Below are 27,637 nucleotides of genomic sequence, written 5' to 3'. Positions count from 1 at the left end.
CGTGTCCGCCGCTTTACTTACGTCGCCCCCCGTTCTGGCCGGCTTGGGCTTGGGTCGTCGAGTGGTCGACATTCTCGAGGGGCGATGATCCAGGCGACCCTGTCATTAATCGTTCTTCTGGTTGTGCGGCATTTCTCGGGGCCCGCGGTGTCAGGCCTCAGGACCGCGCCACCTTTTGCGTCTGCTGGTGACTGTGCCCTTTGATTCAAAGCTGCCTAAGCCCCTCTCTGGCCGAGAGGCTAGAGGCTGGATACTAGGGAGATACTAGTGACTGTGAGGACTAGTATCTATCTAGTAGTAGGCAGTAGGACTATCTGCTTGGACGATCCGTCCAGACAACCTCCGAGAACTCCGACCGTCCGACTGGCTGTCCCTTTGGCCAACCACTCCCCCGGCTGGCGCAGTCCCTTCGACCGCACAATCCTCGGGACGCGTTCATTTGCTGGCCCAGGTCTACGGTTCACCGTCATGGCGCTACTGGATGCATTGGAGGCTGGGCAATCACCCAGCGATTGTTTCTTTTGTGCGCACCCCTGGACCCCTCCTCTCTTAATCTAGCCGCGGACATGCGACATCGCCTATGGAGTCATGGACGGTGGACACTAAAGAACGTGGGGACTTTCACCTAGCTAGCCCTCTAACAGAAAAGCAGTGACTGATGCGGTGGGGAAACATTCCCGGCCCAGCAAAAGGCACGGACACTGACTGACTGCCTGAATCCTGGGACGGACCCAGACCGGTCGGGTCGGATTCGTTCCTCCCACCATTCGGATACGAAGCAGTACGTACACGTAGGACTTCCCTTCATTGGATGATCTGCCACGCAATGCCATCCCCTGGTTCTGCTTGGGATGCAGCGATGCAATTATCGACCATGGACAAGATTGCATAGGCACTATATGGTCATGGAGCATCCGCAATGGCTCCATCGCGGCTCTGGTTACGTACTATCATCTCGGGCCTGGGATGGTGGTTCGGGATACGAGAAGCCGTCGTCGCCTCCCATCAGTAAGGGATGGAAAACAAATGGATATGTATGTGTCCCCCTCCCCGTTCATTGTCGGGGAATTTGTGCACTACTATGGCGTATAGATGGGCGTGCCCACGTAGCAATAGCAGTCAGTGATTAGCAATTAGCTCGGGCTCTCAGGTCTGTCTGGAGTGCGCCATCGCCTGCAGCTTTCTCTGGGGTGGCTGATCATCGCGGTGGTGAAAGGAAGTTTATCACTTTTGTTACCAGTCACCACACCACGTCCCCAGCATATCCTCACTTGACCAACGGACTATGTATGCAGCAAGCATCTCAGCGGTGATGTTTGCCCCCCTGGCTCTTGCAGCTGCATGCAATATCCATATGTATGGATTTTGAATTCATTATCTCATATCAGGCAGGCGCGGCGTCCGATAGCAGCTGCCTATCCGGGCTTGGAGGCATCCTGGTCCCAGATCTCTTTCTCTTTCTCTCCTTCCCTTTCCTCCTCTTTCGCGCTCCGTCGAGTCAGTCAACTCGCCGCTATTCGGTCCTCTTTCATGATCTGGAACCCTCTAATTTACTCCGTACATACTAGTCGCCTATGACACTCAGGCTAAGAGAGCGTCATCAAATTCTGAACAGGGGGCGCGATGCTGGCCCACCGCCCCGGAGGAATACTGTCACCACTCACCAGTCACCGTCAGCGTCACCGTCACCACCGGCCTGTCAACGAGGGATACCTGACGATCTAGATCCCAGATCACGCTTGCTAATCGAGGAATTACCGCAATTCTCCAGTGTGATAGAACCCATTGTAAAAATAGCCTAATGGCTGTCTCCCCAGGCTCCAGCGTCCAGGGTCGAATTGAGTTTTGACAAGCACCCACCAGTGCGATCGTCTCTGCTCACTCACCTGGTCGGGATCTGTCATCGGTCCTTGCAACCGATCCGGAGGAACCACGATGACCATAACAACACCAATAATAACCACACCAAAGCACTTCTTTTACCCTTGCGCAACAGCACCCTGGAACCCATCTTAATTGGGGCATCCGAGGACAAAGACTTGCTCGCGTCCGTCGGCCCTTCCGAAGCATAGGATAGCTCAGATTCCAAGCCCCAGCAGCAGTCCCCATGGCTCTGGATCTACTGGGGATCTCCCGCGAAGGTTTTGGCGACGGTCCAATATAAGCTCTAGGAACGGTGCCCCCTGAATCCTGACAAAGTTACCGACAATTCCAGTCGATTCAACTCTAAACTTTAGAGTTGGCCATGGCATTATTGGTTCTCCCCTAGCTACTTAGCCTGCCCCTACTGTACTCCGTACTCCCTCTCACCATGATCGCCGGCGTGTGGGACGACATGTTAACCTTTTGTTCCGCTCACCTTCCTTTTTCTGCCCCCCTTCCTGCACCGGTCTCCACGGAGTTCGTATTTCCAGCGTGGCATAGGCACGGTATATGTCATGGAGGGTCCTTGACTCCTTGGCCTTTGGGAGGGAATGTTCCGCTGCTGCCTTATTCCCGATCTACCCCAGGGATCCCTGTTGGCCCTGGGAGCAAAGACTTCTGCACGGATGCCGACGGAACCTGACTGGCACCGTCCGGCGGTCCAGTGGATGTCCTTGAACCACGGCAGAGGAAAGGCGTACACTCGTCTTCCGACCATCAGTCTAGAATCTACTCCGTGAGTCCGTACATGTGAAGGTCCCTGGGAGGGTTGATTGCTGGGGAGGCAAAGTCCTCTGATTCCCGGCCGTAGTGGCGGGAGAGAGGCGGAAATCCGAGAGATGCGAGGCAGAGAGGTTGACCGGCGCACAGTCCTCTTGGGCATCTGGTGGTAATGCGGTCCGTCTACTCGTCACAGACCACCACGGTTACGCTGTCAGCGACTGGCCATGTTCTGAGGGGAGCTGACGAAACCAGTCGCCTTCCGTCTTGGGGACTGAGTGTCTATTGGGCTGGAAATAGGTACCCGGTGTGGCCGGCATGGATCGTTGACGACTGAAGGGCGGGTATATGATGGCGGTGATGATGATGATGATGATGACAGCCGAGGTCATCGACCGTTCCCCATGTGCGGCTTTTTTTATTTTTTTATTTTTATTTTTTCATGTTTATTTCGTTTTTCTCCTCTTATCTTTCTCTAACTTGGTCTGACTGAGTGGGAGGAGGTGTGCGTTGTCCCTACTCCGTAATCGCCCTGGATTCCTGTTCCCCCCAAATTTGCTCCCCACCCTAACGGATCCGGGTGACTGCGACGCTGGGATGGGGGATGGGGGAGCAAGTCAAGAACTCCCGAAGTCGCGACCTCCAGAGGGGGGCGCAGATGGGCCGCAGAGCTCGGACCGCGTTTGCCAGATTGGGAGGGTCACGAAATCCAGCCGGAGCAGGCCCAGCAGATGGGATTCCCGATTCGATGTGTAGCATGGATGCTGGAGACATGGCCTGCTGGGGCGTCCCAATCTCCGTCTCCAGACCCTCGGCTTGGGACCAATCCCAGCCGGGGCCGTCATGCAATAATCACCCGTCCTTTCTCTTCCCCCGAGATCTGAGCCCTGGGCGGCCGTTTGATTGAGTTGTTCTTTTCCCTTCGCTCGATTTATTAAAATTCTTTCCCTGCTGTCTGATCACCCGGATATCACAATTCCTAGCAACCATCGTAGCGCTGGATCACCCGCATGGATTCCTGAGATGGGATGGGGGCGGGACCACCGAGCCACTGTCGCCACGGACTTACTACTACGGCTACTAGATACGACTTCTACTCCTACCTAGAGTGTCTGGGTCGGGGATGTCTATAGCACCATGTCGGTGGTTGTTCGCTTATGAACTACGAGGAAAGTCTTAGGTAAGTGGCAGCTGCTCGATGACGATATGGGGAGGGGGAAGGTGATGGATGATTTAATGCAGAGCAGAGCAGGTGAGGCGGGTAGCAAGTCATTCAAGTCACCAAGTCACCAAGTCACCGCAGGCCGTGAGCGGACGGATGGGGAATAGGCCACCCACTTGGAGTTATCTCCATGTCCATGGGGCATGCCATGAACAGTGAGTGAGCACTTCCACTTCCCAGTGAGCTGGTCGATCGGCTGGCCCGAAAGGGACAAAGTGGGCTGGACGCGATCAATGACCGGTGCACATCACCTCGTCGTCAGGGGCCACGCTTTGGTTGGCTACCCGGGCCCCACCACTGCAGCCAACCCCTCAATCAGTCCGATGGGAGGCGCCAAGTGCGCGCGCATCATGGGATGCTATGGCAGAGGATACCATCGAGGAGCACGGAAAAGATACATAGTAGATGATGATGATGATGATGATGATGATGATGATGAAAGGGAGACGACGGAAGAGACCAATCCCCATTCAGACCCGACACTGGGCAAAAATGCGGAGATGGCAGCAGACCCGATTAGATTCCTCAACATCGCTGATGGGGAACGCGCTGCGCATTCCAGAGCTCCTCCAGTCAATGGTACTGTACCACCTGTGGATATCCCGACATTCATAGCGCTCCGCTCCATCGACGAAGCACCTGGAGAAGGTAGGGAGGGAGGGTCAAGTCGGATAGTAGTCTCCTCTGATGCCCGTCAATTTCCCGCCTCCTTTCCCTCCCCTCCCCCAAAACAGCAGACCGGCGGCTCAGTCGCTCCTTCCCAGACAGACAGACAGACAGACAGACAGACAGACAGACAGACAGACAGACAGACAGACAGACAGACAGTCAGTCAAGGACCGCACAGCCTCCCCCTCCTTCTGGCTTCTCCCAACCAAACAATCTTCCCGCGCTCATCTGTGGATTCACTGCATTAATATCCCCGATTAATTCATGGGCCTTCCCTCTCCTCCGTATGTTCCCCATCATGATGAGGAGGATGCTTTGAATGGGGAGAATGGACATCCCCAGCCAAGAAGCTCCACCTGGCTGCTGCCCATGGCCCATGGCATAGGAACGACGACTAGTGTTGAACTACTCCATACGATCTACCATGACTACTACTAGGTTAGACTCACTGGGTGGAAATGATACTGGCTGGCCGGCCGGCCGGCAGGCAGACGGACAGACGCCAGCTTTGCCTAGCTAGGATTGACTGAGCTCTTCCCTCGCGCGCGTTCTCATTTTACCCCGGCTTTGGCTGACATCCCTACGCCGGGCCTACTTACCTACATGGTACTTATAGAGTACGCTGCATACTTAATTGACCCTTCTTATCCCATTTCATTCCTATCGCCCATCCTATCTGACCTTTCTTACTTCCTTCCCTCTCTCCCCTTCCCTCGTTCCGACTCTACCCATCCCATGCCCCGGTTACTGCCAGTTCCCTCGCCCAGCGCTTGTCTCATCTTCGTTTTCGCCTCGAATCGGCGGTCCCCTAGTGATCCACTCTTCGGTCCCCTCTTCCCCCCTCCTTCATCATTTTGACTTTCCCCTCGACGGCTTTTTTGAACCTCGGGTTGTTACATTGTTGTTCCCCACCACCGACCTTTCCTTTATTGGTGTCGGAGTATCTGGTCATTCCTTCAATTCACGAGCCTCACGGATCTAGAGGCAGCAAAGCCATAGTCTGCGACAGAAACGGTACAACCCGGAGAGCGTGTGAAGGCCCAAATCAACGTCACTCCGCTGCCACGGCTAAAGGTTGGTACCTACTTAGTAGTTACCAGCAAACCGAACTGCCCCCCCCCCCAGCAAGTGAAACGGGGTACCTGCTTCTTTCCATCCCCGCCAGCTTGGGATCGCTCTCTTCACTCTCTTCAGTAGTAAGTTGGCCCTGGAATAGCTACATCACATTTCTGCCTTTGTACCCTTTCTGCCCTCCTCGGCCAGATTGGCCCTGTACACATCATCACTCCGTCGGGGTCGGTGATTCCTGGGTCCTTGTCCTTCCCCCGTGTTATTTAGCTCCCATGCCCACGGTATTCGGTCTTGTCTTGTGTCATACTGTTTCCCTTTCCATATGAGCCGGCCATAGTTCCCAACTTCCCAGTGGAGATTTGGTGGATTATGGAAACATGATTTTCCCTTTTTTTCTTTTTCCCTTTTTTTTTGGCTTAACAAAGATGTTCTGCTTCTATTTCCATTCATGTTGCCCCATTTCACTGCACTAGTCCATTCTTTCCACCATGTTGCCTCCCCGGGCGGCAGAAAGGCGAGACTGAGGGCTGCTCAGCCCTTTAGGGGGCCCCTTGGGCTTGGGCTTGGGGGAGGAATGGAAGATGGAGCCCGCCGATGGCCTGCCTCATGGCCGGAGAGATCCACCGGCGGCGGTGCTCTGGCGGGCTTGTCCTGCTCCTTGGGATCACTAGTCGCACCCACCCGCCCGTCTTTCCCATTTCCCATTTCCCAATTTCTGCCTCTGGCACTGCTCGGGCCTTCCAGTTCTGGGTCGCCCCGCCTGCAGGCCGGTCGCTCTTCATGACGGAGGGAATGACTGTCCGGTTGTCTTGTCTTGTCTTGTCCGTTTTTTTTTTTTTTTTTTTTTTTTTTTTTTTTTTTTTTTTTAGTGAATAAATTCCAACCGAGAGAGAAACTGATCGGCAAACAAAAGGAGGCTCTGCATGCTGAAGACGCATGGCTTTCTTTCAGGAAATTCTTTAACAGACATCTAATTTCGCCCCTGTTTGCCAAGTATTGTTTAGCGAGCAATGCCTTTCTTTTTTTTTTTTTTTTTTTTTTTTTTTTTTTTTTCCTTATTTTTTTCGCATCGCTGAGCATGCCCCGTCTGCCTGCCTGCGCCGTTTGGCGTTCCCTGCAACCCGCACCATGCCCGGCTCTGGCCTAGTTGGCCTGCCCTTCCGCCCATTCATCGCCTGCGATGTTTTCCTGGTTTTCTGATCACCAGGAAGGGGGGGGGGGGGGCCTTTTTTTTTTTTTTTTTTTTTTATTCCCTTCTCAAAAGAAAGAATTATGTTTTTCCATTTTCTTATTTTCCCTTTTTTAATTTTGGTCTCCCTCGTCTCCAAAATGTAATAAAAAAAATTACTAAGACATCTCCTTTCTTTGGGAAGGGCAACATGTCTATGGGCGAGGGAAAAAAACTCGATGTTGCTTTACAATACCTTACGGGGATAGGGAATTGGGATGATTTTCTGGCGTTATTTTCTGCGCAGCTCTTCTTCAGCATGATTATTTCCATTGGGATGGGACTGCATTTTTTTCCCTTTCTGTTTTTATTTCTATCTGCCTCTCTCCCCGTCCTGTTCCACGGATGTTCAAGGTCGACTATTGTCTCCTCTAACTCTCAAAGTTCCCTTTGCACCCCCCCCCCCTCTTCGTCCACCAGCACTATCTTCATTTGAAACATTCCTAATCTCTTGTTGTTCTGAACCCATCCATCGCATTTGGTCTCGCATGGCCCCGGTGGCTGTCGTGAAGCTCCAGAGTGGATAAATCGGCTTACATACCTGCTCCGAAACAGGTCCCGAACAGCGCATCCAGCAGCAGCGGAAGCTGAACTGGTCTCATTCGAACTTTGGCATCGACAGCTGAAGAACTCCCCGGACCAGGGTATTTAAACTCCCTGTCAAAACGGGTTTCTCCTTTCCAGCAGAAAGCTTGGGAATTCCCGCAACTTGGTTTGGTTGGAGAGTCAACCTACCTCGATCCGATCGCTATCCGTGGAACCGGAGCTCCAGTCGACCCAGCCAGCAGCACTAGGGCCAGACTGCTGCTCTCCAGTCTCCAGATCCCACCCTTTCTGCCTGTGCGAGGATTTGGGAAAGGACGGGCCCGTGCTCGCTGTCGATCCGGGTCGCCCAAGTCTGGTAGTAGCCCTTAAACTCAGAAGGAGGCGGGCACTTTAAACTTGCGCCATCGTCCCTTTTCTACGGTTCACCATCACCTCCAGCTCCCTCGACTTGTCATTCCCTCACCGTCGCGCCGGACGTTCCCACCCTCGTCTGCTCAAAAGGTTATTTGCCTCCCCCTCCCTGTTTTCTGGCGTCCGATTCACTCCTTTTCCTTCCCACACCCCCCTCCCCCCGTGTCAGTTTTTAGCTCGGGGAGTCATCCTCGTTTCAAACGAGCCCGATAACAAAGAAGCGTTCTGACCGTTTGTCAGGCGGAATTGTGTGATCTTTCTACTCTTGCTCCCCCTTTCCCCCCTGGCTGCTTGGTGTCGAAAAGCCAGTGACACCCTGGTCTACCGTCTAGCCGAGTTACGGGGAAACCTTGATCAACCCTGGCCGTAACTTTGATCGATTTTACCTCTCTGGCCCCTTTCAACTAGGTTCGAACCTACAAAAACCAAAACCAAACGCAAACAATGGTCAACGGCACCGCGACGGTGTTGGAGCCCACCTTCACGGGATATATCGCGACAACTCAGGATGCGCTGATTCTGTTCGAGGCCTGTCTGACAGGCGTCCTGCATCATGTGCCCCGTCGGCCGCACGATCGGGAACGCGGCCACCTGGTGCGCAGCGGCAGTGTGTTCATCTACGAGGAGAATTCGTCGGGCATCAAGCGATGGACGGACGGCGTGACGTGGAGTCCCAGCCGGATCCTGGGCAATTTCCTGGTCTACCGAGAGCTGGAGAAACCCTTCCCTCCCGGCGAAAAGAAGCGAGCGATGAAGAAGGCCAATCGACGCCCGGTGCCTTCGACAAGACTGGGGGAGCCGTATCCGCGACAGGAGAGCGACGGGCCCTATTCGCCGTCTTCGACCACGGCTCCCTACGGGGACCGGCCACACCAGTCGGACGTGGAGAGAGCTCTGGTCGGATCGCTCGTGGACTCATATGGTTTCAAAGATTCGGGGTTGGTCAAGAAGACGATGAGTGTGACGGTCTCGGGGGTGACCCACCACCTGGTGTCGTATTACAGCGTGGAGGATGTGATGCGGGGGCTGTTGAACCCACCGTCCATGGTCGACTCGCTGCGGTACATACGGCCTCGTGCGGAATTGACGCAGAAGCAGAGTTTCCGGGCCCCGATCGATGATTTGGAAACCGGCGGCTTGGAGAACCCGAATGATCTCCATGCGCTGTACGGCTACCGACCTCAGACGGTCGCCCCGCCGGGGTATGGCATCCCCAATCCTCACCCCGATTTCTACATGCATCCCACGTCATATACCGCCACTCATCCGCCGCAGTCGGCGCCCATCCCAGGCTACTCCATGGCCGGGTCGATCTCGGCGCAGCCGGCGTCGAATCCATATCTTCCGGCGCCCTCGGCCCCCACGCAGATTCCCCAGAAGCCGGACGACTACTCTCAGTTCCGCACTCCCACCCAGTATGGCACCAGCTTCGACCTGGGCCACCATCCGCTGTCGTCGTCCATCCCGTCCGTGCTCAGTACGGGCATCCCCAGCTCCTTGAGCGACCGCAACCGATCCCAGTCGGATCACAGTCCGTCCGCCTACCGGAACTCGTCCATATCCTCGCGCAGCGTTGCGACCGACGCGACCTCCCCGATCGATCCGGCGACGCCAGCCACCTATTCCCGGGGCGGCAGTTTCAGCCTGGACGCGCTCGACGGACCGCACCAGCCCCTGGAACAGCGCGGCATGGGGGCATTTGACCCGGGCATCCCTCGTCGGGAGTCGAACGCCATCCCCGCGCCGTATTACCCGGGGGCCGACCGGCACCCATACTACGTGAGTACGACAGCCCCGGCGGCGCACGCCAATTATCCGGTGTCGACGTGGACGACGGCGGCTCCGGCGCGGCCCCAGATCTGACCGGCGTCTGCCCTCACTCTTCCTTCGTTTCTTTTTCTTCCCCCCTCTCTTTCTTTTCTCCCGTACGGTTTTTTTATTTCGTTCTCCAGAAGGGCGGCAATTTGGGAATAGACTATGCATATACGCTGTGGATGATTACCCGGGTGGGAAAAACGCTCTTAGAGGAGACATGGGTGGTTTCCTGTTGCTGCTTCTTCTGTTACCCCTACGATGACATGATGCCGATCAAAATACCTTCTTTCTAGCCTTTTCTGTCGCGCAACGCTGCTGGTGATTACCCTTGGGGGGGGGGGGTTTCTGGGATTTGTGTTCCGTTGTCTGATTCACCCGTGAGGATTGGTTTGTTTTATGTGATTACGAGCAATGGGACGGTTTGGGAGGCATGGTCTGGGGCGGTTATCTGAGAACTTCATTGCGTATTCTTGCTCATTACTCGGCTTGCCGCGATCATATCCTTAGTGTTACATATGGGAGAAACCATGGGTTACTGGTGTACATGGAAACTTATTTGAATGGCCACTGGGTCGAGCACTTTGGGGTTAAAAGCTCCTTGCTTCGTTCATATTCCTTATTCTTATTCCTTTTTCCTTATTCGATACTCCATTCTGTGATTGTGGAGCGCGATGATATCATCACTGTAGTCTGGGGGTCTGATCTAGATACCATGATTCCAAATATCGTCTATCCCTCTAAGCGATAATGACGTGGTCTAGCTCATTTCCATCTTAGAATAGGTAGCGTATATACTACATCCTACATAATATTTCCTATTTGCATTTCATCTACACGGGAGACTTGAAAGAGATGAATGAATGAATGTCACCGTTACACTTGACAGTGGAGACAACGACGGTTCTAGACTCGATTCACCCAGCCAGGTACCATGCATAGATTCCTACGGACTCGATGGACTGACGAGAAGTGGCGTGAGTGGGTTACGATCGAGATCGAGATGGATCCGGTGGAGATAGAGATGGAGATAGAGTTGGGTGAATCTTAATTAAGCATGTACATGTACAGACTACGGAGTACACCTGGGATCGAGATCTAGGGTAGGGGGGGAAAAAGACAGGAGTTGTTGTGTATTTCCATGGACTTTCATCAAGTACTGCATTCGGTATATTCTTTACTTATGTTGAACTTATTTTTAACTATATGGTGTGAATCTGGTAGGTACCTAGGTTGGCACGAAAGTACTCCGTACTTCAAGTACTTAGTACTTATGTGAGGCCTACGGTAACTACTACTAGATGTGTACGGAGTATGGGGGATATAATACCATACAATACGATACAATACTGTATGGTATCGCCTTGGTAAGGGAATGGGATGGATAGAGTGCTGCTTCCTTTCTTTCCTTTCTTCCTTCTATTTCTTTTTTTTTTTTTTTATTTTTTTGTCTTTTCTCACATCATAAGGTATTATGGTTTGTGCTGGGAATGGAATAAGTGAGATAAATTGCTTGTTTCCTTTTTTCTAATTATACTATGTGTGTATGTGGGTGGGAACTTGGGGGGTGGGTGAGGGGGAGGTAGATGATTCGTAGCCGGTTTTCTTATTTTTGGTTGCGGAGTTGCTTGGGTTGTTTATGTTAACTGGTTGGAGATGGTTTTCTAGATGAATTTGGTTAGGTGTTTCATGTTGTTGGATTTCTGTTTCGGGGGAAGTTTATTCAAGTCTAGCAATATTGCTGGGATGGTAGGTACGCCGTATGATATAAATTGATGCCATGCCATGCTATGCTCCATCTGGGAAATGCTTCCGGGTATCATGCTCACCACTTGGGGGAAACTGAAATGCATAAAAGAAACACCGCAACTCCATGCAAATGATATGATCACCCCCTCGTGCTCCGTCGTCGATCTGCTGACTTGCTCGTCTGCCCGCCCCGAACACTCGTCAGCTCCGACGCCACCTGCGCGTGCTTGCCATTCTGCCCCTGCGCATTATCCAGCAGTAGTCGCATCGTAAAAGACCCCGGGTCGAATCCGGGGATAGCAGTAGGGATCGTCTGCTGGAATCCCGGCTTGCCTATCATGGCCGGGATCTTGGGAACCCCGCGCAAAGGTTCAATCATGGTCCAATCCCGCGTCACTTCGCGTCGGAGTTCGTTGTCGTCCACCGTTCCGCCGTCCGGGGAGATCTGGGATTGCTTAGCGAGGCAACATGGGTCCAGGGATATAGGCACCTACGCCAGAGGAGAACTTCCGGCCGGGCATATGCACATAATCATCAAAGGAACTTTCCAGGGCCGCAAAGTTGAACCCCTTCTCCGCCGTGAGGGGTTCGAAACGCTGGCCCACTTCCGTCCGGAAATCCACCGGCCGTCGACGCACGGGCTTATACCGCGGTAGGGCTAGCAGGGGCCCGGGGTAATTCGCCCACCAGCATTGGAGGATCGGGTCGATGTCCAGCGCGAACTGGATCCGGCTCTCGGCGCGCGGTTTCGAGACCAACAGGGCAAAGGTGAACTCGCGGGGCAGCCCCGATCGCTGCAGGCTATTCTCTTCCAGGGTCCACACGATTTCCCCGCCCTCGACGTCAAAATCCCGGCCCCGTGGGCTCTTGAGCGATCGCACAGACCCCTGGATGCGCATCATCTCGTACCGTTTGTAGCGCCCGTTCATGCCCCCGCTCGGCGAGAGATTGGCGACGAGAGGAAGGTCGGACACCCCGAGCGACCCGCTGAGACTGTAGTTCCACTGCAGGGTTTCGGGGGAGACGGCACCGTAGAGGAGGTGGGGGGCGTGCATGAGGAAGCGGGGGTTGCGGGTCCGGTTACTGGACGACGATTGTTCCCTCGTGCCGTGTACGGAGGCTCGAATGGTGGCGGCTTTGAAGCGATGCGCGAGCGTGTTGGGCGAATGGAAGACAAAGGTGATCCCGAGGAAGTCCACGTGGTTGTAGTCTTGGTTGGACACGGCCGGGCTGGAGTAGAACCCATGCTGGAGGCGCTGGACATGTGCGGTTATGTGGGCATCGCCCGGGAGGTGTCGCTCGTAGATGCAGGCGCCGTTCACGAGGAGACGGGGGTTGACGAGGTTGGGGTCCGGGGTGGTGGTTGGGTCGGAGGGCTGCTTGGTCCTTTCGGCAGGTTTAGGGAGAGTGGGAGCTGGGCCTGGAGCGGCCGGACGGTCGATCGTCACCATCGCCATGGTCGGGGACTTCATCGTGAAGGATGCTGCGTCTCGTCCGTCGCTATTATCCCGGATACCCATTGCGATGCTTGTGTCGGATCTCCATCAGAGGACGACGCGGAGCCCGGGGATTGCTATGCTAAGAGTGTCGATACACCCGGGGTAAGGGCCCCTGTAGAAGAGGTCATTTTAAGCCGATGGAGAGAACAGACGATGACGACAACAGAGGAGACGGATGGTCGAGGGGATATCAGGTGGAAGCGGCGGCGCGCGTCAGATGAGAGTCGCGATGGCCGCATGGGTCGTGGCTGCCAAGAAGGGCGGAATCAGTCGACGGCCATCGCTGGCCAAGGCGATTGTCAGGTGGATGAAGAACCGGTTCGCTCGACCGGAGGCTGATCTGAGTTGGGTTGATGGGGGAAGAAAGTGAAGAAGAAAGTTGAAAGGGGAACGAGCAGTTGAGGCTAAACCTTCTTCATCCCGCCCAGGCGGGGGATTCCTTCCTCCATGATTTCATCCCTCCGTTCATCCCCCGTTCTCTCTTCCTGCAAGGGGCATTCAAGGGGATCACGTTGCACCGCTATCAGCTGCTTCCTCGATCAGGAGATTCTCTTTCTGGTGTCTGATCTCGCTCTTCGACTTGGTGACCCTGCGTGTACTTGAACCACGCTGGATACGGACGGACTATCATCTCCGGATGGAGGCAGAAACGAGGGGCTACAGGTACATGACCGCGACTGGGTGATGATATGTGACTGACAAGTTTCTTCATGCTGAGCAGACACGCCGATAGAGCATCTTGACACAGTTCCCAGTCGGCTGTATCTGGTCCAACCGGTTGAGAAGCAGATCCTGCACTCATTGTCCACTGTGACCACCTACAGACACCTTGAAGACTGCCTCAGGATATACGCGACAGGGGTGTGTGGGTACGAACGATGGCAGTGAACATCGATGTATTGCAAGAAGTCTACGCAGAACGTTCATCTGTCTACAGCAACTGTCTGAGAGCCGTGATCAGTTCCACTCGATTGTTCAAGCAGCACACCGATACATCCAACAAGGAGCTGGGATAATGATAGCTGGCCAAATGAACTCGTGATGGACCGGTTCTCTAGTCTACGAACAGCAGTACGTTTGGACACAATCGAGTTCGCGTCTCGCATCCCAGAGGAATGACAACAAAGGATAACCGCGCATCGTCAAATGGGAGGTATAGAATCAGGCCCTCCTTGCGGCAGCTTTTGTTGTCTGCTTGACGGCCTGGGCCCAGCTCATCCAGCTCAGTGCATCTAAAGCCATCTGTTGGTATGATTCCTCAGAATTGATTTGACCACTTAATCTAATGTCTTGTATCTTAATATAGAAGTCCCTCCTGCAACCCAGTCACCCTGGAGCACACAGCCTGTGCATGGATAATCATGGATTAACAACCCGGATTTGGATTGGCTTGGACGGCAACGGATGTTGGTACAACAACGCTATTGTGGTCTTCATTCCTTGCGGGTGATTCGCCCGGTCCTCTCACCCGATATGCAACAAGCAGGGTCTTGTACGTCGGTGGATTAGCATCTGTGGAGACAATCTGAATCAGGAAGGAGACTGGTTCCACGAGCAGCCTATACGATTTGTCCAACACGTGGATCTTTCGGTGTTCCAGTACCTAGATATCAACCGCCAGGATTGAGCACATTTATTTCGATCAGCTGATGCGTATACGCTGGATGCGTCGATTCGAATATCGCAAACATATACTTGAAGCTACAAGGCCATGTGTCCTGGTGCAGAGGGAACAAGTTGTGTCACAAGTCACGGTATAGGCGCGGCCACGCAAGGCGTAAAGAGACCAGGTAACCTATTGGTAATTTGCTACCGGTGGACCAAGCTGGACCATAGTGGCTGGATTGGAATCGCAGTGGTGCGAGACAGCGGACCCTGGTCCATTTGGATCTTGCATGTCGTGCTAGTGCAAACTAGGCACTAGGCCCGGGCAACACGCATCGTCGCACCGCAATTTTGCGCCAGAGTCCAAGGTGCTGTCGGAAGCTAGGATGATTGAGTTCTCAGCAGCATTGAGGAGAAAAAGAAATGAGAGACCATCACGAGCCACCCTGTACTTGCGCAAGTATCTGAGCTGACCGACACACGCGCATACATCCGAGATTGCCGTAGCTTTGCTCGACTTACCAGCTGGATGCATATGCACCTGTCCAAGACTGGCGCTGTATGAACTTTCGTTCAATATGGTCGAGTTTGCGGGGTGTTGGGTTTGAGGTTTACCTCAACATTCAGGTCGCCGGTCCTGGTAAAGGCTTATAGAATTGCACGCAACACCCTGCAAGGTCCTAGTTGGAATGTCTGAATGGAATGACATTCAAGGCAGATTGTATGAGTTGAAGTTGGAGGATGTCCTATGGTGTCGTCCGCTACGGGGGGTCGAAAGGTCCGGAGGGAAGCTGGGAGCTTGGACGTGGAGGAGAACCGTGCGGCGAGAGCCCACGCAGGCCAGTGATGGCAAGCTTGCCATTGGTAGGATGCTTGAGGTCGTTGCCTGGCCCGGGTCGCCTAAAGTGGTTGGGCTGTTGCTGGTCGGTTCTAGACAAGGAGACAGGGACCGGGAGACCCCTCCGTCGGGGATGTTGTCGAGGTGGAGAGTCGAGACAGACCACAAAGAGGGGTTCCAGCTCAAGCGGTGTGGCAGAACTCCCAGGACGGAAATGGGAAAAAAGGCGAAACGAACAGAAGCGCGGATCCAAGGTCGACCAGAACGCATCCGATCTGACAGATCGCACCGGTCGGCATGTAGCAGTCTGGAGCAAGCCTGCCCAAGGGGATCCAGAGGCCAACCAGCGGACGAAGGCTAGAAGCACGCGGGAGGGGCAGCGCAGCAGCGGCTTATCGTGCTGGCTGCTGCAGGCGGCTCCGACAGGCGCGGTGCCGGCCTGCCTGAATCGCTGGTTGGGTTGGCTGGCAGGGAGCCCGCCGAGGACCTGACTCGGGTGCCGACGCCCATCCCGAGTGCCGAGAGAGAGAGAGAGAGAGAGAGACTAGAGAGACATCAGAATGAGGGCTGCGAGGGATCGACCCTCGACAACGGCGACATCGCAGGATTATTCAATATTATCATATCCAGCATGGATAGTATTGGATAATATTAATAATAGTATGTGCTGGGGTGGAAATCCATGGAAGCCTGCTTACCGATGGCTGCGACCGGTCCCCAGGACTGACGACGACCTCTCTACGTATGCATCCCAGGAAGGGGGTTATAGTACGGAGTAGATAGAGTCGATTTCCCAGTGACTGGAGCTGCTGAGAGCCTGATCGCGAGAAATCATCGTCCATACTGGAATACTGAGAGTGCCAGGATAAATCTGGGTAGCGGTGCTCGTGTCGAGCTAACCGGATTGCGGCAAGACGGGTTCCCCGTGGAATGGCGCAGGAAGATGATTTCCGGCCGGGTGTGACGGCGGTGGCCCAATCAGCGGGTGGACTGCAGACTGGGCATCCACTAAACACCGGCCGCTTATCTCCGGCCCACCGGTTGGCTGACTGGCTGACCTGGGATTGAGTGGATGACGGGCAGCCCTGGTCGTTTCGTCGTCGCTCCTTCCGCTTTGGAGAGCGATTCGGCTCCAGCCGACCCCTGGACCATGCCGTGACGGGCCAATCATCGGGGCTGAGAGTGACACCCGGCGGGCCTCATCTTGACTCATGCTGGGCAGACCCCACCGATTGCTGGGCAAATTCTGGCTTCCATGGCCTTCTCGCGGCGGACCGAATTGTCAGCACCCACTATCAAGCACTGGTCCACACCCTTTGCCTGGTGCAGCTTCCGTCTCGCGGCGCCCTCTGATTGACTGGTTAATTCCGTCGGCTGCTGGCTGAGACGGAGATGGACCCTGGCTCGTTTGCAATGCCCGTGTTTCTGGTTGAAGCCTGACAAATCCGCTCCAGTTTTGACTGCTAAAATTTCAGCTGGCCGGCGTTAGGCTTAATAACCCCGGCCCCAATCGCCTCCATCCAGTGAACCATGATGCAACGACCTTCATCACCGGCCTGTTTATTTAACCTCGCTCCCCCCAGCGTTGGCTTGGTCCCTCTCCTTCTGTTCTTCCTCCGTCGAACTGGATCGTACGGACCCTCTCCCCTCTTCCCCGGCGTGTGCTGGAGCTCCTGGAGCTCGTTAGTTCGGTGGTCGTCTTCTTGCCGTGCTACTTCTCTTATCTCTCGGCTGTATATATCGTTTTCGTTCTCTATACATACTTGTGGACATCCCTTGCGCTCCATTACTCGTGCGGTATCTCCTATTAATAGCTCTTGATCATCATCTGTGCCTCTCCTTTCGCCTTCCCCCCCCATATTCGGATTCATACCCTCAGCTCGCCGCTATTGAACCACCCCCGACAAATTGACCCGGCGCTCGCGTCCGACTTGCATATCCCCACTTCGGAATTGGTCATACAGAAGGAGGTGTCACATCTGCCATGGCGGACGAGCTCCATCGGCCGGATGCATTGCACAATGTACCGACCGTCACGCAGGGGCGCTCCGACCCCCAGGACAGCTCCCATGTCCTCGCGTCCGATCAAACCGTGACCTCCCAGTCCACCAGCGTGACCGACCTGTCGTCTGATGGTCGTTGGGGAGAACAGGAAGCCGAACCCGTCTCCCGCCGTGGCGCCATGGAGGATTTTGAGGATATGCGGAGGGAACTGACCCGGCTCAGTCTCCACCAAACCCGCTCCGCTAAAGACGTGCAGCGATTGCGCTCGCGAGCCAGCCAGGCCCGCGGCGAAGAGAAGACGCTGGACGACGATGGGCTGTCTGGGACCACCGAGAGCGCGTACGGTGGATTCGACCTGAGCGAGTTCTTGCTGGGTGGCCATCTCGAACGACGGACGACGGCGGGCGAACCCGCCAAGAAGGTGGGTGTCGTGTTCAAGAATGTCACCGTCAAAGGTGTCCAGACGGGCGCCTCCTTTGTCCGTACCCTCCCGGATGCCGTCATCGGGACCTTTGGGCCCGATCTCTACAGTCTGGTCTGCAAGTTTGTCCCCCAGCTCCACTTTGGCCGCAAGCCGCCCGTCCGAGACCTGCTTCATGACTTCACAGGCGCGGTCCGGGAAGGTGAGATGATGCTGGTGCTCGGAAGACCTGGTGCCGGCTGCTCGACCTTCCTGAAGACCATTGCGAATGATCGGACTGCCTTCGCCGGTGTGGAGGGTGAAATCAGCTACGGCGGCTTGTCCGCGGAGGAGCAACACAAACACTTCCGTGGAGAGGTCAACTACAACCAGGAAGACGACCAGCACTTCCCGAACCTCACCGTGTGGCAGACGCTCAAGTTCTCGCTCATCAACAAGACCAAGAAGCACGACGCGGCCAGTATCCCGATCATCATTGATGCCCTGTTGAAAATGTTCGGTATCTCCCACACCAAGAACACCGTGGTGGGTAACGAGTATGTCCGGGGTGTGTCCGGTGGTGAGCGAAAGCGGGTGAGTATCGCGGAGACGTTGGCCACCAAGTCCTCGGTCGTCTGCTGGGACAACTCCACCCGCGGTCTGGACGCCAGCACTGCCCTCGACTACGCCAAGTCCCTTCGCATCATGACCGATGTCAGCAAGCGGACCACTCTCGTCACTCTGTACCAAGCCGGTGAGAGTATCTATGAACTCATGGACAAGGTTCTGGTGATCGACGAAGGACGCATGCTGTACCAGGGACCGGCGGGCGAAGCTCGACAATACTTCCAGGACCTCGGGTTCTACTGCCCCGAACAGTCGACCACGGCGGATTTCCTGACGTCCTTGTGTGACCCGAACGCTCGTCAATTCCAGCCAGGCCGCGAGGCGTCGACCCCGAAGACCCCGGCGGAGCTCGAGTCGGTCTTCCGCCAGAGCAGCGCTTACCAGCGGATTCTCCACGATGTCTCCGGTTATGAGAAGCAGCTCCAGGATACCAACCAGGAGAGCACCCGTCGGTTCGAAAAGTCCGTCGCCCAGTCCAAGAGCAAAACTGTCTCCAAGAAGTCCCCCTACACGGTCTCCCTGGTTCGCCAAGTGGCGGCCTGTGTGCGTCGCGAGTTTTGGCTGCTCTGGGGCGACAAGACCTCCCTCTACACCAAGTATTTCATCATCCTGTCCAACGCTCTGATCGTCTCGTCCTTGTTCTACGGTGAATCGTTGAACACCAGCGGCGCCTTTTCGCGTGGCGGTGCGCTGTTCTTCTCGATTCTGTTCCTGGGTTGGTTGCAATTGACGGAACTGATGCCGGCCGTCAGTGGGCGTGGCATCGTCGCCCGTCACAAGGACTATGCCTTCTACCGGCCGTCGGCGGTTTCCATTGCGCGTGTGGTGGTGGACTTCCCGGCCATCTTCTGCATGGTCGTCCCCTTCACCATCATCGTCTATTTCATGGCCGGGCTCGACGTGGAGGCGTCCAAGTACTGGATCTACTTCCTCTTTGTGTATACGACCACGTTCTGCGTCACGTCCTTGTATCGCATGTTCGCGGCGCTCTCTCCCTCGATCGACGACGCTGTTCGATTCAGTGGTATCGCGCTTAACGTGTTGATCCTGTTCGTGGGCTACGTCATCCCCAAACAGTCCCTCATCGACGGTTCGATCTGGTTCGGTTGGCTCTTCTACGTGAACCCCCTGTCGTACAGTTATGAATCCGTCCTGAGCAACGAATTTGCCGGTCGTATGATGGAGTGTGCGTCTTCGATGCTGGTGCCTCAGGGGCCTGGCTTTGAGTCGAGATATCAGGGATGTGCTCTCACGGGCTCGGAGCTCGGGCAGACCGTCGTGTCGGGGACCAGCTATATCGAGACCTCCTACCAGTTCACCCGCCATCACCTCTGGCGCAACTTTGGTGTGGTCATTGCTTTCACCGTGCTCTACATCCTGGTGACCGTTTGGGCTTCGGAGTTTCTCTCTTTCGTCGGCGGTGGCGGCGGCGCGTTGGTGTTCAAGCGCTCCAAGCGGGCCAAGCAGCTCACGGCGCAGGCCGGCCAGGGAAGTGACGAGGAGAATGGCCCGAGCACCGGCGTGCAGGCACAGTCCAACAGCAACAGTGACACGTTCAACCGCATCTCCTCCAGTGATCGCGTCTTTACCTGGTCGAATGTGGAGTACACGGTGCCCTACGGCAACGGAACCAGGAAGCTTCTGAACGGCGTCAACGGCTATGCGAAACCCGGACTGATGATTGCCTTGATGGGTGCCTCCGGAGCGGGCAAGACGACCCTGCTGAACACCCTCGCCCAGCGCCAGAAGATGGGGGTGGTGACGGGTGATATGCTGGTCGATGGTCATCCGCTTAGCACCGACTTCCAACGCGGCACTGGTTTCTGCGAGCAGATGGATCTTCACGACAACACTGCGACGATTCGCGAGGCCCTTGAATTCTCCGCGCTCCTTCGTCAGGACAGGAACACCCCCCGGCAAGAGAAGCTCGACTACGTCAACCAGATCATCGACCTCCTGGAGCTCGAGGAGATCCAGGATGCCATCATCGGCTCCCTCAACGTCGAGCAGAAGAAGCGCGTCACCATCGGTGTCGAGCTGGCTGCCAAGCCCAGTCTGCTGCTCTTCCTCGACGAGCCTACCAGCGGTCTGGACAGCCAAGCCGCCTTCTCCATCGTCCGATTCCTGAAGAAGCTTTCCCAGGCCGGGCAGGCTATTGTGTGCACAATCCATCAGCCTTCGTCAATGCTGATTCAGCAGTTCGACATGATCCTGGCTCTGAACCCCGGTGGTAACACATTCTATTTCGGTCCGGTCGGTCCCGAAGGTCGCGATGTCATCAAATATTTCGCGGACCGTGGAGTGGTCTGCCCGCCGTCGAAGAACGTGGCCGAGTTTATTCTCGAGACCGCGGCTAAGGCGACGAAGAAAGACGGCAAGAGCTTCGACTGGAACGAAGAATGGCGGAACTCGGATCAGAACCGGAAAGTCTTGGAGGAGATCCAGACGATCCGGGAGGAACGCAGCAAGATCCCGATCAATGAACAGGCTGTGCAATATGAATTTGCCGCCCCGGCTACGACCCAGACGTATCTCCTCATGGTGCGGCTGTTCCGGCAGTACTGGAGAGATCCCTCGTACTACTATGGCAAGCTGTTCGTCAGTGTCATCATCGGAATCTTCAACGGGTTTACCTTCTGGATGCTCGGTAACTCGATTTCCAGCATGCAAGACCGCATGTTCTCCATCTTCTTGATTATTCTGCTCCCGCCCATCGTCCTGAACAGTCTGGTGCCCAAGTTCTACATTAACCGGGCCCTGTGGGAAGCCCGCGAGTACCCCAGTCGTATCTACGGATGGGTCGCCTTCTGCACGGCCAACATCGTCTGTGAGATCCCGATGGCGATCATCTCCGGCCTGATCTACTGGCTGCTGTGGTACTACCCGGCTGGCTTCCCCACAGACTCGAGCAATGCGGGATACGTCTTCCTCATGTCCATTCTCTTCTTCCTCTTCCAGGCCAGCTGGGGACAATGGATCTGCGCCTTTGCCCCGTCATTCACCGTCATCTCCAACACCCTTCCGTTCTTCTTCGTCATGACCGGCTTGTTCAACGGTGTCGTCCGTCCCTACTCGGCGTACCCCGTGTTCTGGAAGTACTGGATGTACTATGTCAACCCGGTCACCTGGTGGCTCCGCGGCGTTATTTCCAGCGTATTCCCCACCGTCGACATCGAGTGCGCTTCCACAGAAACCACCCACTTCAACCCGCCTTCCGGTCAAACCTGCAGCCAATACGCCGGCGACTGGGTCTCGAGTGTCGGCGTGGGCTATCTCTCCAACCCCAACGCCACCTCAGATTGCCAGTACTGCCCGTATGCCAATGGCCGGCAGTACATGCACACGCTCAATGTCCACGACGGCGACAAGTGGCGCTGCTTCGGTATCTTCCTGGCCTACGTCATCATTAACTGGTTCCTGGTCTACTTCATGATCTACTGTGTGCGCGTGCGCGGATGGTCCTTTGGCATGGGCTACATCTTTGGTGCCGTGGGTGCGGTGCTCGGTGGCATTAAGAAGCTGTTCTCCAGAGGCTCTAAGGCCCAGAACTGATTCTGTGGCTACTGTCTCCCACAAGCTCATCCATCTATTACCGATCTTTGTGCCATATACACCTGATCTCAGCAGAAAAAAGAAAGAAAGAATATAAACAGCTTCAAACTCGAGAAATCCGGCCAACAGGCCCTAATCTATGAGATTAATACACAATGAGGAGGGAATAGAGAAAAGTAAATCATTTTGGGTCTTTTTCATATCAATCTCGTTCAGATAGAGATGCATCAGCGTGTGTGTTGGGTTGGTTTTTACCTTTTTATTTTTTCCCCCTTTTTCTGTTCAACATCTATCTATTTTAGTATTTCTGGTTTTAGTTCTATAATAGATAAATAATGCATATTATCATAAAGAAGTTTCTTTCTCATGAAGTATTCAATTTCATTATCATATTCTTATCTTAGCTTAGCTTTGTCCTATCATATCCATTCGTATCATGATTATTTGCTTCCATCAACCAACTAATCAACAAATCATCCAAGTCCCTCCTTCCTCTTAATCAAGACCATACCAATCCATCATCTGAATCAAATCAAATTCGATCAGATCAAGTCTCCATAAAGAACCACGGTTTCCGGGCCCCTCCAAACCGAGCCCCAGGAACACTCATCGGAACCGGGATAGTATCCCCGAACGCAGCCGCAAGGTTAGCGCCGTCGTCATTCGATGCAGATGACGATGATGACTCGGACATCTTTTCTTTACCTTTGGCTGTGGCTTTGGCTGTTCCGGGTTTGTTGTGGGCATCGTCCTTATTCTCGACCCCGGGTTTTGGGCTAGAATTTTTGTTTTCGATGACGGGGACTAGGACACCGCACTCCCAGTTTCGACAGTTGAGTTTGAGGGCTTTAGTTGTGCGGTCTTGAACGAGACGGCCCCTTTTTGTCGTTAGTTCTATGACTCGGGTTGTTTGTGTGTGTGTGTGTGTGTGTGTGTCGAGGAAAGGGAGAGAGAGGGAGGTATGTAGCGAGTTTGTAGGAGGATAAGATGAGGGTAGGAATACGCACCAAGCACTTTCTGACAAATTGGCACTTCCGACATAAGCCCAAGCCCGACATTGTGTAGTGTCTGATAGAGAAATCGGTTCGTCGGGACGGACGTAGAGAATCTAGAATATCGTTGACGAGTTAGAATTTAAGTAAACCGGTCAGTTGTATAATTGGGGGTACCTTATTATGCATCAACAGATCGTGTCTCTGGCTTTCGCAGTCACGGAGCACATGGCGTGGGAACTTTTCGCTCTCGTACCACTTTTTCTGGAAGCAGACCGTGCCTGCGAAACGGGGACCGCCTTTCGATGAGTTTACAGTATCCCGAGAAGGAAAGTAGACTCGGAAACGGTCTTTCCATTCGGCGGCTGTGTCTTTCGCGATGATGGTGGACGGATCGTCGCGTCGCGGGGCAGGGAAGGTTTTCGTGGTTCGGAGGGTAAAATCGGTTAGGCCGTTGTCTCCTTTTATTATTTCGTCTCGGGTTAACTTTAGGTGGCTTAGGTTTAGGTTGTGGGTGGGTGCTTACCTTGAGAGGCCAGATATATAGTGCGGAGAAACTCGTCCGTGAGAGCGCCGACGGAAGAGGTCTGTGTGTCTGTGAGCAGGAAGGGCTATAAAGGAAGGTGTGCGTGCTTACGACAAAGTCGACATTGACCGGGTTGGACGTTCGGAGTCCTAGCCTCTCTATTGCACTGCCTAGGCCGGGGTAGCCCGTTCTTTTCCACCTGAGACCTGTATGTGTGCCACCGCTGGGGTTGTTAGACATCATCAGTGTGGTAAGCAATGGGGAGCTTACATGGTGTGGACGAATGCGTATTTAGCGGTCTTGGTGAAGTCGAAATTATCTAATTTGGCGATGACGTTTTCATGGAGATCGCTGGCCTCCAGGAAATAGACCAGCTCTTCGTAGAAACGTGTGTTTGGCTGTCTGTTCAAGAGCATATTCCTCCTCTTGGGAAGGTCAATCAGAAAGACGCTCTAGATATGTGTTAGTAGCAGCCCTGAGGGGAGTTGGCTGTTTTGAGAGTAGTACATTCTCCATCACTCCGCTCTTCTCGCCCCAGTCAAATGGAATTAGGTTGGCCGTTGGTATCGCGATGCGAAGATACTCAGGGTGAAAGAGTAACATCAACTTCGAGTGCATACAATTGACCTGGCCGTCCATAGGGGGAAAGCACAGGCGTAGATTGGGCATGTAAGTCGTTTCCGTTTCATACTGACGCTTCTTTCCTTGCTATTAGCGTTGGATACCACATATGATTTTTGAATCTGGGACACTGAAGGTTATGAGTGGAGATGCTCACCGTAGCATCATCCTTGGCCTGCATCATCAGAATAAATCGAGTACGTCCGATGTCCATCTTTGAAAAAAGCCAATCCATCTCCCACATGAAGGAACTCAGAACAGCAAGCTCTAGATCGGACTTCTGGAGGACTTCCCCAATTTTGATGTCATCGCCCTGTCGACCACTGCCGAGGGCCCATGTCTTTTTGACGACACCCTCTGGATACTGGATAGACGGGGCTGTGGATGGCGTCGAGCTAGAGCTTCTAGTCTGGGACGCCGCAGTCACATAACTAGGAGCTCCCTTTGGTCCAAAAACGGAAGGCTTGGGAGCTAGCTCGGTTTTCGATTGCTTAGTCGCCCGCTGGTCAATCGAGGTAGTGTCCTCAGCTTTTCTCTTTGCCAGTCGTGCGAGGCGCTCTTGCTCCATTCGTTTCCTGTCCAGGCCTAGGATACCCATAGGCCTGGCCGGTTCCTGGTCGCTAGCTTTATTCTCGACCTCTGTCACCGAGGGAGAGTCGGTGTCCTGACTCTGGCCCTCTTCTGACTCAGTGCTCTGTGAGGACTCCAAGGCACCATCCGAGCTTTGTGCGTCAGTATCTTGCATCGACAAAGCGATGGCTCTCCGAAAATCATCATCGTTATCTTCATCATACTCATCTTCTTCAGTGTCGGAGCCGATCACGGACCGCGACTTTGGAAAGACGGGTACAACATCGTCCGAGTCTGAGTCGGCGGTAAGGTCAACAAACTGAGTCTTCTGGGACCTGCTGGGTTGGTCGGCCTGGTAGCCCGCCTCGGCCAGAGAAGCGGCAATGGCTGCTCTAAGGTCTGCATCATGCAAATCGTTTGGGTCCATGTTAGCTATCTTAATAAACGTGAGAAGAAGGTTTGATGAAAAATGAGAGGATCAGAGAAAATCTGTTGAAAAAAGTCTCTTGAAAGAGGGGGATAGACTCTCAGCCGAAAGAGAGGCTTGGGTGGTTGTAGCCTCCGCCGGAGGCTGCCTTAATGGATGGACGCTGGGTTTATAAGACCGATAAAGTACTTAGCACAGCAGAACAAGCACAACGTTATCTTCAGCAAACTTGAACAAGTTCAATGACAGACAAAGAAGCAAGGCTGAGGTCTAGGAATGTCGAACGGATGGAAGATGTTGAAGAGTGCCAGAAGAGAAGTCGAGTGTTTGCAAGTCGCCCTGGGAGTCCGCCGCCAGCACGTGACCGGGCCAGCCTCAACCTCGAGGGCTTCCAGTAGAATCCCCACGACCCTGGATCTTGCAGAGGCTCAGAGAGTCGCGTCTGACTTATGGAGAGGCGGAAATGGACCACGGCACTAATGTTAAACCATGGAATTACCAGGGTTGTCCCTCTACAGCCGGAAGCATGTTGCTACGGCAGCCATTCACTCCCGATTGTTGTGCACAGATGACTGTGAATAGCTCTTTTGTTTCACGTCTTGTTTCATGTCTTATAGGTAATACATGCGAGCAGTTTGTTGTCAGTACGACCGGTTTGTTATTAGTACGGCTGCGTATCAAGGCTCCCATGACTAGCACAAAGCATCCCCTTCTGCACGCTCTTCATCTACCCAACATTCTGCGCACTGATCACGAATCTGAACCTCTCTCCAAACTCAACCCACTTGTCCATCAACGCGGAAAGATGACTGGTGTGGCTCCGACTGGGGAACCTCTTCATGGTCAAGAATCGACTGAGAGTTTCTTGAAAGACCATAATCGCCGTGACCCTAGCAATCTTGGGTGAGTGATGCACGTGTTCCCAATCTCGCATACATTTTGCTGACAGCATGACACGGCATGAAGGCCCGTCGTCGGTTTCGGCAAGCCGGTATGCGACACAGAAACACAGAGAAAGCTTGGACTCGAAGAAAACAGCAAGCAGCCGGGGTTCCATGATGTAGTCGCGAAAGAGGTATGCAAGGTGCTGAACAAAAGCCATTTCAGCAGAGAGCCGGCATCGAGCTGCTATCTTCACCGACTTCCATTGAACGTCCGAGTCAGGATATATGGGTTCCTGTTCCCCCACGACCGTACCGTCTTGGAGATAGAGAAGTTCTCCCAAAAAGAAACCACAAACCTGGCCATCCTCAGTACTTCACATCAAATCTACCACGAAGCCTCGATTGCCCTGTATCACTCGCTAGCGTACCGCCGGGTGGTGCTCAAGGAGTATGGCGCCTCCACCGCGTACCTCCTCAGACGTTTCCCGCGGGAACTGCGATGCTGTCGTTGGAAGTGGCTTGGGTCCGTTTGCTGTAATTATTTGCTCGACAAACAACGACCTTTTGGAACCATTGTACTTTCGCTTGGTGACAGGAACCATGAACTAGCCGTGCAACGTCGCTGGAGTTTCTCCGTTTTCATTACCACTTTGAGAATGGACAAGCCGCTGCGCGTTCATGATCTGACGATTGTCGCGACCGACAATTGGAAAATGCCTGGCTTCGCCGAGACGCATTTGATCCAGGACTTATTCAGCGGAGCATTCGAGATACTTGGGAGACTGATATTCAAAGGCTTCACCAAGATGGAGAGGAAGCGCCTCGTCAGGCTGATATTCGCGAAGAGAGACCCTCGTGTGCAAGTCATGCGACGTAGCGACGAGGTCGAGGTTCAAGTTCTGTAAGTGATATGGCCAGCATCTCCCTTTCTTGAACCGCCTCGCGACTCCTCAGAGACACTGGAGCACGAGATCGATGATGGCAAAGAAAACATCCCGATCAGCGTCGGCAGTTTCTAGGCCAAGACCCACGACGAGCATACGCTTCTCGTTGGGGGTTTTGGTGACAATAGCACTGGCGATTTGACGAGCATAAAGCTGACCAACTACCTCATGACCAGGGGCTCGACCACCGAGCAGTGACGTAGCAGTCAGATTACCAATTGGGAGTAGATTATCGTCTGCAGAATCCGAGAAAGTGTGAAAGCCCTCGGTCCCGGGATTTTTGTTTTCGAGTGGCACGTGCAGCTAAAGTAGGTTAGTTGCCTACCAGAGGATTATGATATGAAATGACTAACCCAATGTCCTAGTCGTCCTTTTTGTGAAATCGTTATTAGGATTCTGTCACTAAACTTGATGAGGGTAACATTTGTTTGGATCCCCTGGATGACCTCAGCAACCTGTTTTGTGACTGCGGGGAAGGGCAGGTTTAGAGGTTCCTGGAGTAGGTTGAGGTCGAATGGTTCACTCATGTTTTTTTCTGTGTTTTTGTGCTTTTCGGTTAAGACTCTAAACAGATACTCTAACAAAGATAATGAATCAAGTTCTTTCTTTCTTGAACCGGGCGAGTAACAAGGAGACTTGAACCGAGGAAGGAAATGTGAAGAGGGGAAGCCAAGAGTCGCGCAGTAGAAAGGCGGAGTGTTGCTGGTTGGGCCTGTGAACCGCGATCCGGGCGGTGAAGCTATCCTCACCGCTTTGAGGGCAGAATGTGGCCGCCGCCTGATTTTTTTCACGGATCC

At 54.0% G+C, this 27,637-nt stretch overlaps 8 protein-coding genes across 8 annotated transcripts; 4 read left to right on the top strand and 4 right to left on the bottom strand.

Annotated features, from left to right (window-relative positions):
• The first annotated feature begins 3,793 nt into the window (after positions 1–3,793).
• On the top strand, positions 3,794–5,134 carry BO80DRAFT_30053 (uncharacterized protein). The gene is made up of 2 exons (XM_025715032.1): positions 3,794–3,823; positions 3,886–5,134. The coding sequence occupies exon 2, from the start codon at positions 4,099–4,101 to the stop codon at positions 4,780–4,782; it is 684 nt and encodes a 227-aa protein (XP_025577073.1). The 5' UTR covers positions 3,794–3,823; positions 3,886–4,098; the 3' UTR covers positions 4,783–5,134.
• A 2,232-nt stretch (positions 5,135–7,366) lies between these two features.
• Positions 7,367–7,794, bottom strand: BO80DRAFT_351846 (uncharacterized protein; the record flags this gene model as incomplete). The annotated part of the gene is given in 3 exon segments (XM_025715602.1): positions 7,367–7,490; positions 7,595–7,623; positions 7,636–7,794. Coding segments are annotated over 3 exon segments (312 nt in total), but the record flags the coding sequence as incomplete, so codon positions are not given.
• BO80DRAFT_29979 (camp independent regulatory protein) lies at positions 7,752–9,811 on the top strand. The gene has a single exon (XM_025715031.1). The coding sequence runs from the start codon at positions 8,235–8,237 to the stop codon at positions 9,651–9,653; it is 1,419 nt and encodes a 472-aa protein (XP_025577071.1). The 5' UTR covers positions 7,752–8,234; the 3' UTR covers positions 9,654–9,811.
• A 1,503-nt stretch (positions 9,812–11,314) lies between these two features.
• On the bottom strand, positions 11,315–13,214 carry BO80DRAFT_423645 (uncharacterized protein). Its single transcript, XM_025719099.1, has one exon. It carries the CDS (start codon positions 12,869–12,871, stop codon positions 11,807–11,809), a length of 1,065 nt encoding a protein of 354 aa, XP_025577070.1. The 5' UTR covers positions 12,872–13,214; the 3' UTR covers positions 11,315–11,806.
• A 3,981-nt stretch (positions 13,215–17,195) lies between these two features.
• Positions 17,196–22,223, top strand: atrF (ABC drug exporter AtrF). The gene has a single exon (XM_025715029.1). The coding sequence runs from the start codon at positions 17,278–17,280 to the stop codon at positions 21,874–21,876; it is 4,599 nt and encodes a 1,532-aa protein (XP_025577069.1). The 5' UTR covers positions 17,196–17,277; the 3' UTR covers positions 21,877–22,223.
• Positions 22,224–22,239: 16 nt separating this feature from the next.
• On the bottom strand, positions 22,240–25,297 carry BO80DRAFT_463461 (uncharacterized protein). Its single transcript, XM_025722595.1, has 8 exons — positions 24,173–25,297; positions 23,902–24,093; positions 23,665–23,846; positions 23,506–23,617; positions 23,395–23,455; positions 23,046–23,329; positions 22,884–22,984; positions 22,240–22,754 (listed from the first exon to the last, which is right to left on the bottom strand). Exons 1-8 carry the CDS (start codon positions 25,010–25,012, stop codon positions 22,424–22,426), a joined length of 2,103 nt encoding a protein of 700 aa, XP_025577068.1. The 5' UTR covers positions 25,013–25,297; the 3' UTR covers positions 22,240–22,423.
• A 520-nt stretch (positions 25,298–25,817) lies between these two features.
• Positions 25,818–26,801, top strand: BO80DRAFT_453936 (uncharacterized protein; the record flags this gene model as incomplete). Its single annotated transcript, XM_025722047.1, has 2 exons — positions 25,818–25,915; positions 25,979–26,801. 2 exons carry the CDS (start codon positions 25,818–25,820, stop codon positions 26,799–26,801), a joined length of 921 nt encoding a protein of 306 aa, XP_025577067.1.
• Positions 26,802–26,846: 45 nt separating this feature from the next.
• On the bottom strand, positions 26,847–27,367 carry BO80DRAFT_443532 (uncharacterized protein; the record flags this gene model as incomplete). The annotated part of the gene is made up of 2 exons (XM_025721363.1): positions 26,847–27,143; positions 27,194–27,367. The coding sequence occupies 2 exons, from the start codon at positions 27,365–27,367 to the stop codon at positions 26,847–26,849; spliced, it is 471 nt and encodes a 156-aa protein (XP_025577066.1).
• Positions 27,368–27,637: the final 270 nt, after the last annotated feature.

The sequence above is a fragment of the Aspergillus ibericus genome, assembly GCF_003184845.1.
Source record: "Aspergillus ibericus CBS 121593 unplaced genomic scaffold BO80scaffold_12, whole genome shotgun sequence".
Classification (NCBI taxonomy): Eukaryota; Fungi; Ascomycota; class Eurotiomycetes; order Eurotiales; family Aspergillaceae; genus Aspergillus; species Aspergillus ibericus.
The sequence above is the reverse complement of the archived record's forward strand: the minus strand, read 5'-3'. Positions and strand labels throughout refer to the sequence as shown.

Coding starts and splice junctions, on each gene's coding strand:
- BO80DRAFT_30053 (XM_025715032.1), top strand. CDS start 4,099: ATGACCGGTGCACATCACCTCGTCGTCAGGGGCCACGCTTTGGTTGGC.
- BO80DRAFT_29979 (XM_025715031.1), top strand. CDS start 8,235: ATGGTCAACGGCACCGCGACGGTGTTGGAGCCCACCTTCACGGGATAT.
- BO80DRAFT_423645 (XM_025719099.1), bottom strand. CDS start 12,871: ATGGGTATCCGGGATAATAGCGACGGACGAGACGCAGCATCCTTCACG.
- atrF (XM_025715029.1), top strand. CDS start 17,278: ATGGCGGACGAGCTCCATCGGCCGGATGCATTGCACAATGTACCGACC.
- BO80DRAFT_463461 (XM_025722595.1), bottom strand. CDS start 25,012: ATGGACCCAAACGATTTGCATGATGCAGACCTTAGAGCAGCCATTGCC. Junction 23,847..23,901: donor AGAGCGGAGTGATGGAGAAT/GTACTACTCTCA, acceptor ACACATATCTAG/AGCGTCTTTCTGATTGACCT. Junction 23,618..23,664: donor TACGCATTCGTCCACACCAT/GTAAGCTCCCCA, acceptor TAACAACCCCAG/CGGTGGCACACATACAGGTC.